This window comes from Rhinopithecus roxellana, chromosome 8, assembly GCF_007565055.1.
Source record: "Rhinopithecus roxellana isolate Shanxi Qingling chromosome 8, ASM756505v1, whole genome shotgun sequence".
Lineage (NCBI taxonomy): Eukaryota > Metazoa > Chordata > Mammalia > Primates > Cercopithecidae > Rhinopithecus > Rhinopithecus roxellana.
Window position 1 is genome coordinate 54,640,849 of NC_044556.1, and position 12,944 is coordinate 54,653,792.

Sequence of the window (12,944 nt, forward strand, 5' to 3'; positions counted from 1 at the left end):
TTTCCTTGAAAATCTTTATGTTTTTATGTTTCTCTGATATTCAAAGGGATATCTCTGATACTGTGAAAATCACTAACATTTAGTAGGAAAGGAGATGGGGGAGGACTCTTAACTCTTCACACACAATACTCCATTTATAGGCAATTATTTCTTTAGATGTAATTCTAACATATTCAGTTATGTGAGTCCAAAAGGCAAATCTATACTTGACACTAGCCAAAAGAGCCCCGTAATTTCTATTAGTAGCACAGAGTCTCATATAATACCTTAAACAAAAATGAGAGCAGAAGGTTTCATGTGAAAGATTCACAGACAGTGAATGGGATGAAGAAAGTGTACTCCAGGCAGGCAAACAGTAGATACAAAGGCCCTGAGGTGGGAGTGTGCCTGGCATGTTCAGGGAACAGCAAAGAGGACTATGTGCATGCAAAGGAGGAAGCAAGGGTAGAAGGCTAGAAAATGAGGTCAGAAAAGCAAGTGTGTTTGTGTACATGTGTGCGAAAGGGAGGCAGAACTATGTAGAGTTGTGCAGGCAATTGTCAGGGCTTTAGCTTTGACTCTAAGTGAGATGGAAAGCTACTGGTAAGTTTTCAACAGAGGAGTGACATTTTTTAAAATTATTATTATACTTTAAGTTCTGGGATACACGTGCAGAACGTGTAGGTTTATTACCTAGGTACACATGTGCCATGGTGGTTTGCTGTACCCATCAACCTGTCATCTACATTAGGTATTTCTCCTAATGCTCTCCCTCACCTTGTCCCCCACCCCCTGATAGGCCCCGATGTGTGATGTTCCCCTCCCTGTGTCCATGTGTTCTCATTGTTCAACTCTCACTTATGAGTGAGAACATGCAGTGTTTGGTTTTCTGTTCCTGTGTTAGTTTGCTGAGAATGATGGTTTCCAGCTTCATTCATGTCCCTGCAAAGTCCTTTGTCTTCTTATAAGAGCAGTAATTCCATTTGTGAGGGCTCTGCCTTCATGACCTAATAATCCCCCAAAAGGCTGATTTTCATATCATTACATTAGTGAAGAGATTTCAACATATGAATTTTAACAGGATACAACTATTCCAACAGAGATGAATTATTTATGGTAATTATGGTGCTGAAGTAACCAGAGATAAAAGGCATTAAAGTGATTTTTTTTTTTTTTAATTGAGAGGGAGTCTCACTCTGTCGCCCAGGCTGGAGTGCAGTGGCGCAATCTCTGCTTAATGCAACCTCCACCTCCCGGGCTCATGTGATTCTCCCACCTCAGCCTCCTGAGTAGCTGGGACTGACTAAAGGCATGCCTCACCACACCTGGTTAATTTTTGTATTTTTAGTAGGAGTGACATGATTTAAGTCTTAACAGGATCACTCTAACATCAATGTTTTAGACAGACTAAAGAATGCAAGGGTAAATACAGAAAATGTTAGGAATCTATTTCTGATGGTTTGGTCCAAAGTGGTAGTGCAAGAAGGTAAGAAGTAAGAGAGGTATGACTCAGGATGCATTTTGGAGTAGAGCCAGTAGAGTTTGCTGAGGGATTAGATACGGGATGTGGGAGGAAACAAAAGGGGTCAAGGATGACTGCAAGGAAAGTTTTTGGCTGTGTAAAGTGAAGGATGGGTATGCTTTACTGTGACCAGGAAGAGAAGACTACAGGAGAAGGTTGAGGGTGGAAATCAGTTTGGTTAAGTGTGAACTGACAGGAATCATCTAAGTGAAGATATTTAACAGGCAGTTGGTTACATGCATTTGGAGTTCAGGGATTAGAGTTGGTTTGGAGGTATAAATTTTCCTTCCTGTTAAATATTTATAAAAATTTGAGTGTGGATATTAAACACATGCTGATTAAGTGCACAGCCAAGTCATTTACTCTCATAATTAGGGTCCCAAAACAGCTTGATAGGTAAGAAGAAAATGAGCACACTCCAACAAGATGAAATGTAATATGTCAAAATGTAAAATCCCATACAAATATATGATGAGAGAGAGAGGGCAGAACAGAGACATGTGTGAAAAACATCTGTAACATTTTAAAGTAACTTAAAGAGTATAATAATTGGATTGTTTGCAACTCAATGGATAAATCCTTGAAGGGACAGATACCCCATTCTTCATGATGTAATTATTTCATGTTGCATACCTGTATCAAAACATGTCATGTACCCCATAAATATATACATCTACTACGTACCCACAAAAATTAAAAATTAAAAAAATTTAAAAAGAAAAACATCTGTAGGTTTTAGTCAAGTGTAAGTTTGACAAGTCAAAGGTGAAATATAACTGTTCATCAAATTCATGCCAACTAAGGTTGTGTTAAGAACACAACAAAAAAGGTGATAGTTCCATTCTCCACCTGCTAATTAACACACAAGTAGTAGTGTTGCGTTCCATTCTGGGTTGCTTCGAACCTAGACCATAAGGGAGCAGATGAAGAAACTGTATTTCTACGAGCAGATGTGGAGAAGATGTGGGATACAAAATGGCCATCTTCAAAGATCTGGTAGCCTACCACGTGAGGACGGCATTAAGGCTTTTTCTCTGAGCCCTAAAAATACTGAATTAGAACCAATAATTGAAAAGCACAGATTCTGGAGCAGTAATAGAAATAAATTTATAACATTTATAAAGGAAATTTAAAGCATTAAAGCATTATTTCCTACAATCTCATATGAGAAAATTACAACAGAGAAAAGTGAGCAAGTATTAGGTCAACATTATGGCACAACAGCAATTACTTTTGCACCGACCTGATAATACAGCTAAGGAAGAGATGGGATTACACTTGTCTCTGTCTGTTCAGGTTGCTGTAACAAACCGTATACGCAGGATGGCTTATAAAAACCAGAAATTTATTCCTCACAGTCTGGAGGCTGGGAAAAACTAGATCAAAGCACTGGCAGATTTAATGTCTGGTGAGGGTCCACTTCCTGGTTCACAGATATTCATCTTCTTACTGTGTCTTCAAATGGCAGAAGGTGTGAGGAAGCTCTCCAGGGCCTATTTTATAAGAACACTAATCCCATGCATGAGGGCTCTGTCCTCACGACCTAATCACCTACCAAAGGCTCCATATCACAGTATGGTAGGGATTTCGACATATAAATTTTGGGGGGCTACAAACACTTAGTTTACAGGAACCTACCTATCTATCTATAGATAGATACCTACCTATCTCAAAAGTCCATGATTATATACAAGTCTAACTCTCTGTCTGTCTCTCTCTGCACTCCCTGGATATTTTCAAGTGTGTAAAGAGGATTAGGGCATTCTTATTAACAAATGGAATAAAAAATATTCCACCTAGTTTATAAGTACTTGCTAATCTAAAGAGCTTTGTGACAATATTGTACCAATTACTGAAACCCATTTGCATCTGTCTTTCTTTACAACTGAGTGCAGTACCTACTAGATTTCTCTATAAAACCAGATTATCTATAATGAAAGGTCACTTGAATCAAGAGTAGGGAGAGAAGTAATTCTGTTTTGGGGAGGAAACTTCTTGGGAGTGGTTATCACATGGGTGATGCCCCTAGAACAAAGCAGAGAATGTGAAAGTTGGTCATGACTCTTCCCCTGTTTCTAGGAAAACATGGGTTACCTTAGGAACATGGATTTAATGCTCTCAGTGGTAGAATGATCTTACTCCATGGAAAACAATGCATTTATAACATGCTAAGTGCCATGAAAACATATCTGTTCTTTCCATAAGCATGTGTAAAATACAGGGGGAAAAAATCACTAGCTTAAAAACAAGAGGAAAAACAATTAGAAGGGAGTTTAGAAGAAGCAGAAACACTCAAATGGTAACTACTATGGAAGAAACTTACAGTTGAACCCAGGATTCTGAGAATTATGGGACTTTACACAGAGGGAGTTGGCCATACACTTTCTTTAAAAGGGCATTGGGAAAGAACGTGGTATAGCCAACAGAAGCTTTGCCAACACCACTAGGAAATATCTAGGATTGGAAAGAGTCTCAGGCACAATAGCACACAGCTGCTATGTCACTTTGAAGCACTCACTCCTTCCTCTTGCAGAGCCCCTACTGCATCGTGGTTTCTAGTCCTAAAACCTAAGCATTTCCTAGTACTTCTTTGGTGCTTCTTATTTTTTTTCAAACTTTTCTTTAAAAAGTTTTGGTTCTGAAATGGCTCTTCTGTTAGAGGAGGATGGAGGAAGGTGGCAACAATCTATCAGCATTACAAATCTGAGGGAAGATCTGGTTTTGGGAGAATGTTTATGTAGCTTTACTCATGCCCAACCAGATAATGATCATAACCAGATCATTATCAATTTATACCTGAATGAATGTGGAAGTTCCTAATTGTGGCCCCTGATCATCCATGTCTAATCCAGCCTCTGTTTACATACAAGTTATCTTGTACACTGTCATGAGATTAATCTTTTCAACTATCATTTTTATTGTGTCTCTTGCTTTTTGATGGTCCCTGCTGTATTGTGAAGAGTGGTGGTAGGATGCTTCTTTATGGTAGTGATGCTGGAGCAGAGAAGTAAATGAAGTGAAGTGAGCCATGTAACCATCTGGGTAAGAGGTTTTTAGAAAGATGGAAAAGCCCTGAGGCATGCAGGAGCGTCAACATGGGGAAGAGCAAGAAAAACTGTGCTGGAGTGTAAGGTTAAGGGAGATGGCAACAGGAAATGAAATTGGAAAGATAGATAGAGATCCACTGAGCTATGGGAGACCAAAATTAGGAGTGCAGGCTTTTATTATGAGTGTAACTCATGATGAGTTAGAAGAATAACTCAATAAGCCTTGCTGAACAAATGAATTAAAGTCCATTCAGGATCTCTTATTTTGTTACATTACGGTTGAATTCTAAAGTATGATTTAAGAAGAAAAAATATTCTTTTGTATGTTATACATGTTTAAATTAAAATCATCTTTACATTGGCCAAAGTTTTCCAATACTAAAATTCAATAGCAATCTTTATAAGTCAAGGGGAAAACATAAAGTTACACATAAAATTTTCTATTCTAATTGTGTCTTACAACTTTAATGCTATCTCTTGATAAAATGGATTATTAAGTAGCAAATGAATATGCAGACTAAAGATGCTTTAAAAATAATACATATACACATACACATATTTTAGGATGGAGACTTCTTTATATATCTTCAGATAAAATTATCACTTGTTTGCAGGATGGAATTTTATATATCAATGTTCTATATAAAAACACCATGACTTTTGCATTCTCCATGATTAAACAACAGATTCACTGAGTGTGATAGGCAGCCTCTAAGATAGCCCTCAGTAAGCCCCATATCTTGGTGTTCATACCCTTGGTATTTCCCTTCTATAGAGAGTGGGCTGAATGTAATAGTTTGCTTCTAATGAGTAGAATATGGTAAAAGTGATGATATATCAACTCTGAGATTAGGTTACAAAGATACTATGGCTTCCATCTTGGATACTCTCTTGTGTTGCTATTGCGACAGAAGCCAGAGGACATGTCATGTGCTGTCTCATAGAGAGGCACATATGGCAAGGAACTGAGGGAGAACTCTGGCCAACAGCCAGTGAGGAATTGCAGGTCTCAGTCCAAAAGCTCCAAGGAACTGAATCCTCCCAACAATCATATGAGTGAGCTTGCACATAGATCCTACCCAAAAATGAGACCACAGCACCAGCCAACAGCCTGACTTCAACCTCATGAGAGACCCAGAGCAGAACCACATTGCTAAACTCTTGGATTCCTAAACCAAAGAAACCGTGAAATAAAAAATGCTGCTTTAAGCCATTAACATTTTGGGGTAATTCGTTACATAGCAATATATAATTATTCATTGAGCTAATATAACATTTTAATGAAGTAGATCAGCTAAATTCTTAACAGTGGCTAATCAAAAAGACATTTAAAATGATCTGCAATATACATTTAATCATTTTAATAGCAAGTTTACCTTTATAATTTTTTTGCTTTGAAAATTGTTATAATTTGTTTAAAAAGGGCCAATTTGGAAGGGACAGTCAAAAAATAAAAAGGTTATAGAAATCAATCAAATTTCCTGGTTCAGAAACCAAGAAATTCCAGTTTTACAGAGACAGAAGTGAATGATTAGGTTCCAATATGCCTGAAAAAATCTAGGGATTGTAGTGGATGGGAAATGAGGCTGTAAAATAATATTGTCTTAAAAAGTAAAATAGTGGAATACAAATATCCCATATAAAATGTGAAAGTTGGTAAAAAAGATAACCTGCATTGTCATTCCAATTGACCATTTATTAGCACTTTTTGATTTTGTGCAACTTAACTTCTTCAAGCCTCTGTTTCTTCATCTATATAACAGGAATAATAACCCTATATTTTAGTGTTGCAAAGCACTCAGCACAATGCTTGGCACAGGGTAAACAACCAAAAAAAAAAAAAATGTTAGTTCCTATAGCAATTACTATTTTCTATTATAGACTTAAATTAGAGTTTAGTTCCACTTTCAAAAAATAAAATATTCATTTCAGGCTACTCCACAACTGGAGACCTTTAGAAAATTTAGCAGAATGTTCAGAAAACCAAAATTTAACCAGAGTTAAGAATAAGGCTTGCTCAAGATAAGGTTTGCTCAAGAAGTGAAAAGACAAACCCACAGAATGAGTAAAAATATTTGCAAGTCATATATCTCATAAGTGACTTGTACCTAGAATATACAATTTTTATAATTCAATAAAAAGATAAATTATCCAATAAAAATGGGCAAATGTTTTGAAGAGACAGTTCTCCAAAGAAGATACGTAAGTGGCCAGTAACACATAAAAAGATGCTCAGCATTACTGGGGTGGGGAAAGGGGTGAATGAGGAGTCACTGCTAATGGGGATGGGTTTCTTTTGGGGTGATGTGTTCTAAAATTGTACTAAAAACCACTGAGTTATAGATTTTAAATGGGTGAAATGTATGATATATGAATTATAACTCAATAAAGCTGTTCCAGAAAAAAGAAGTATAAAAAGGACAAGGCTTGCAAGGTTTAAGTGCATATTATTTAGTCTGAAAAAGACAGTAGAAGGCAATTCGATACTAGTATTTAATATATAAAAACATGCAGTCATAAGGGATGTTAGCTAGTTTTTCTCTATTTCCTCAAATACTTAAGTAACAATATCAGATTATGTTAACCATAAGAATTTTTTAACAGTAGTGTTTATCAGTAAAGGACCATAGTTTAGAGTTAAGTTGTTTAATAATTTTTCTCCTTAAAAACAGAACAAACATTAGAATTTCTTAGAACCGGCCAGGTGCTGTGGCTCACACCTGTAATCCCAACACTTTGGGAGGCTGAGGTGAGTGGATCACTTGAGGTCAGGAGTTTGAGACCAGCCTGGCCAACATGGTGAAACTCCCATCTGTACTAATACAAAAATTAGCCAGGCATGGTGGCGTGCACCTGTAATCCCAGCTATTCAGGAGGGATTGAACCTGGGAGGCGAAGGTTGCAGTGAGCCAAGACCACACCACTGCACTCTAGTCTGGGTGACAGAGTGAAACTATGTTTCCAAAAAAAAAAAAAAAAAATTCTGGGAACCTGTTATTGGAGCCTACATTATAGGAATATGTTTTAGATGGGGCAGTTTGTATAATAAATTCCTTCAGGTCATTCCAGAAATAAATTCTCTTGTGTTATGTCTTGTATTCTAAGATGGTCCTATTAAAATAAATATGGTGTAATTTTTATTTTTCTGACCTGGTTTACATATGGTCATTCTTGAAGGCATGGAGATAAAATTCTCATCTCCAAATGGCTACTTCAATCTCTATCTCTGCATAAAGTTATTTCTTCAGTTTACTTTAAATGTACAATTTGCTACCATTTTCCATCACTGAATCAAAACAGTAACTGACCAGTGGATACAGAATGTCTCAAAAATTCTCCTCTTTATAATAAATGTGAAGAATCTTGCATTTCATATTGAGATAAAGCTATTTTTGAAAGAAACATAAGATTCTAATTCATTATGACAAATGCAATTTAATGCTCAAATGTTAAAATATGCTGTAGATTAAAATCTAAAACATAGATCATTGAAACTAGAAAACTAAAATGGCTCTCATAAAGATAGAAGCCAAAAATAATGATGACAAATTCAATGAGTATTTCCCCTGCTGCAACTTGAATGCTTAAACTGTACTGTGTGGGAAAATAAAATTGTTTTAAAAAACCCAAAACAACTAAACTAAGTGGGAGGTGGAGATTTAATTCTTTTGGGTTTATGAAAATGTACTGTCATCAAAAAATAAGCTCATAATTTATTTGCCTTCCAAAACATACAATCAACTTGAGTAAAAACATTAGTTGTCACTGGCCTATCATGTACAAAGTATAGAATTTTAGAGCCAAGAGAGAACTTTAAAGATCACCTACCTCAACCTTCTCATTTTATAGACGAGGATACTAACTGAACTCCTTGCTTACAGGTCACACATCTGGTTAAGGGGCTGCGCAGGGTAAGAACAAAAGGCTTTGACTCCAAATGTAGGTTGCTTTCCCAAACATCATACTGACCCTTTACAGAGAGAGATGATGTTGCCTGTTCCTGCACAGACAAAACGGGTCTCAAGTAGAGGCTACATTCTTTAGGACTTTATAACTTCTGAGAATATAAGCTATCACCTAGCCTTTCACTAACTGTGGGTTTGTACACTGGTTTAGGAACACATTATTTTTTCATCTTTTTGTGATATTAAGGCCAAACTCACAATATTTCTTTTTTGGTTGTTGTTTCCTGGTTCTCATCTCCTGTGTTGACTCTTCTCTGATTATTCAAAATGCTGATGATACAAGTTTTTGGCCACTTAGTGCTTGACTGTACATCTAGGTTTACAGAAGCTCCAATCTTGTGAGACACAGCTGACCTCTCACTAGTTAAGTGTATAAAGTACCAGATAATTTATTTCCCAGACTTCCTTGTAACTAGGGTATGGGCATATGGCCTAGGCTCTGACACACAGATGCACCAGCTCCAGAATGCAAAGAAGACTCTTCTGGAAAGAAGGGTGGCCCCAGAAGGAGTGGTATCTAGTTGCAAGGGCCAGCCATGGTTTTGGTTCTGGAAATACAGTTCAAGATCAGCGATATCACTGATGCAAGCTATGGTCTATGTCCAGCTCTGTGGTGTAATTTAGGACTTTGTTTTTGTTTACCATACCTCCAAGTTAGATTCGTTGGCCCTCCTAGAAATTCTACTTAAGTTACCAAGAGTTAGTTTCTGTCACCTGAAACTAAGAAAACTGATTGATACACAGCACCTATAAAGTAGCTAACAAATGTTCTTCTATATTGTAGTTTATCTGGGGCAGGAACTTTTATATAGTTTTCATATTTGTACCTCTCAGTTCATAAGGCAATGCCTAGCACCCATCAGGTTCTTAATAACTGTGGAACTGCACTGACTGTTTTCAAAGGTGTATGTGTATGCCTAACTATATGCCAAATGAGGCTCCCTGGAGTAAAAGGGAGAACAGAATGGTACATTGCTAGAATGTATGAGAGCAGCAAAACTAACCAAACACAGAATAGGGGGTGGGAGATTTCTCATGTTTATAGCCCACTTTGTCTAAATGGATCTTAGTAGTTATCTTAGTTTGAGTTCAAGCCAGTTTTCCTGGGAAAACACATGGCCACATCTATAGAAATGTAGACAGCAAATTCATTAGTGAGAAGACAGACTGTTTATTTTTACTATTAAATGGTATGTTTTGTTTTGAAAGTAGAACTGGTCTGTTGGTCTAGGACAGGCTAGTTTAAGAAAGTGACTGACACTTACCTACTAAAAAATGCTTTTTTTTTTTTTTAAAGGCTTCTGTATATTTAAATGCCATGGAAAAAGTAAGCAAACTTTGCAATAGATGGCTGCTAAATTTGGATGGAATGAATTTATTTTAAAGTGCTTTAATTAGGTAAACTTAAGATGACTAGAAAGCCATAGCTTACCATCTCCTAATTTATTTCTCCGTATTTTAACATACCGGTGGGGAAAAAAAAGTCTTTCTGGTTTATCATGGAAACTCCAGGATCGACATCTTTTTGCTGCCATCAAGCCAAATTATGTGCTCAATATTAAATATTTATGTAATAGATGACCAGAACACAAAACAGTAGCCATCAGTCTGAAATTATGGTGACATAAACTCATATTTAGTTCTGCTGTCAGGACTTAGTCATACGCTGTTGCTTGAGGGAAAGGCTGAAGATACTATTAAAAGTTAGCACTTGCTTTTCAGAAAAATGACCTCAAAGGACCGTGCAGAAAGTTCAGTTGTGGTTCTCTTAATTTCTCAGTCATCTCAGCTGTAAAATGGGGAAAATGTTTGTCTCACAGAGGCTTTATGAGGACCACATGCAATTATATCTGTTAAAGAACCCAGTAATAGACTTAACATAAATGGTGGGTACTCAAAAAAGGGGAGCTGAACCTGAATGTACAACTTAAAACTATTTAGTAATATAGGCAATGAACATTTAAAAAGCATTTTGTTTTTCAAAAAGGAAACAAAACTCCAAAATACTTTAAACCTTGTAAATACTTAATTTTACTTATTTCTACTCTTACTATTCCAACAGTATAGTTCAGACATTTTTTTACCATTAATAGTAATAGTATTCCTATTACTATCTCATAATTTACCCCATAATTCTTTCTTCACTGGACACTGAATATTATCTATTTTAAATGGGAAAATTAATATAAAGATCTCACTGTCAATTAGGGTGGTCCTTGCTTTAAAAAATGCAAGCGATGTGGCATTGCTCATTATTTTCTTCTGTATTTATTAATGTGTTATAATTTAGCTCAAAGTCACACAGTAATCAGTGACAGGATGAGTTGGTCTTCCAAGAGAAGACAGAAATGTCTTCTAACACATTTATGTCTTGCCTTTCCCCATATCTAATACTAAGTCATTCTGCTTTCAAATAGAAAAATGATTTAAGTCCTCAGAGAATGTTCTTGGCCTAGTGTGGTGGCTCACGTTTGTAATCCCATCACTTTAAGAGGCTGAGTCAGGAGGATTGCTTGAGCCCAGGAGATTGAGACCAGCCTGGGCAACACAGTGAGACTCTGTCTCTATAAATGTTTTTTATATTATATTTAAAAAAGAATGTTCTTGGTATTGTAAACAAATTACATTTTATATTTAAATAAAATGCTTGCCTACAGACCTAAAGGTCTGAGATATGGTCTCAGCTCTGTCAGTAGCTGGGTTGGATCAGTCATTCACCTCCCTCGACCTGTTTTCTTAGCTGTTTCATAAGGCTGTTGTGTTAAACTCCCCTAAGTTTTCTCCTGGGTCTAAGATTCTCTATGATCTATGTATGCCCTGCTTTCCAGTAAAATTATTAACTCTCTGAAGGCATGAATTACATTTTAGTCTTCTTTTGAAACCTGTACATTACTTGGCATAGTGCTATGGGGCTGAATATAAAGCTGAACAGCAATTACATTATACTAAAAAAACAAACATATAACCAAATTATCGTAATTTATAGTATAAAACTAAACAATGACTGCAAAGTAACCGTTACTTGACATTTATAATGGTGGTCTTAACTCTCTTACCTTTCAGTCAAGCAAATGACTTTATTCACCTGCTCTATGTAACAGGATAGTTTCTATGTGGAGTGTTCTATCCTCTTATCTCTATAAGCCATCAAAATATTAGGGACTTGTACTTACTCTTTACATTCTGTGACAAGCAGCATGGAAGGCAGCCTCTAGGGTGCCCCCAAATGATCCCCACTTCCTGGTATTCATACCCTTGTACAGCCCACTCCTACAATGTACCAGGGTTGGTCTAAGTAACCAACAGCATGTAGCAGAAGTGATGGTGTGACGCTTCCAAGATTAAGTTTAAAAGTCAGTGGCTTCCATCCTGGGAGTGCTCTTATTCACTTGCTTTCTCACTCTTATGGAGCAGTTGCTTTGAGGAAGCCATGTGGTGAGCAGCCCCAGAAAGAGGCCACCTGCTGCATGAGTGAACGTGGAGGCACATCCCTGAGACCCAGTCAAGTCTTCAGCCCCAGCCAACAAGTTGACTCCAACCTCAAGAGAGATCTGGAAGCAGAATCACCCTGCTAAGCTGTCCCTAGATTCCTGACCCTCAGAAACTGAGATAATGTTTGTTTTCCTTCAGTTGCTAGGTTTTGGAGTAACTTGTTACACACAATAGATAACATACATAAAGAATCCTTTTTTAAATATGAAGTACCCATCATCTATTGCCTAGATGATAACTTTCTAACTGTTGTCCCTATAAAAGCATCATCCCCTGCAATCTATCTTTTATGTTGCTGCTAGGGAAATCTTTTGAAATGTAACTCTGTTTATGCCTCTTCCCTGCTCAAAATATTTTAATAGTTCCCCACTGCTCAGAGGCTTAGGTCAAACTCTGTATCATGTCCTACAAGGCCATGATGAACTGGCTTCTGCTTGCCTTTACAGCTTCATCTGTACCTTGATCCATGTGCACTTTAGTCCAACTTTAATTCCCCAAATGGACTAAGTACTTTTCTGTCTCTGATATCCCTACTTATACTGTTCCCTATGCTCAGAATGTCTCATTCACTTGGCCAGTATTGAAGATTCAGTTCAAATTTCACTGTGTGTTCATTTAATCAATTACATTTTTTCTTGGATACAATGGACAGTGCCTGGCTTATATAGATACTTCATATATTCAATTCAGCAAACATTTCTGAGCAGCTACCATATATTAAGCACTTACTCTTGTCAGGCAGTAGGAATTACAAAGAATATTGAATAAACAAGGTCCTAACCTTAAGGAGTCTCCAATTTAGTAGGGAAGTTAGATGATAACTACTGATTACAAGTAAGACGAATGTTACAAAAATAAGAGAGTTCAGAGTATTCTGGGTACAAAAAGTGGGGAAGGGATCCGAACCTATTCCATGGAGTTAGGGAAGCCTTCTCTGAA

The 12,944-nt window shown here is 36.9% G+C and overlaps 1 protein-coding gene across 3 annotated transcripts in view; it reads right to left on the minus strand.

Moving 5' to 3' along the window:
- The window catches only part of ATF6 (activating transcription factor 6), a 238,974-nt gene that overhangs the window by 32,080 nt on the left and 193,950 nt on the right, over positions 1-12,944 (minus strand). The window contains exon 16 of one of the 3 annotated variants that reach the window (XM_030935789.1): positions 2,772-3,526. The exons of the other annotated variants lie outside the window; for them this stretch is intronic. Coding sequence (XP_030791649.1) covers positions 3,510-3,526 — 17 coding nt within the window. The 3' untranslated portion in view covers positions 2,772-3,509. Of the gene's footprint in view, positions 1-2,771; positions 3,527-12,944 lie in introns of those variants that run through there. 3 annotated transcript variants of the gene reach the window in all.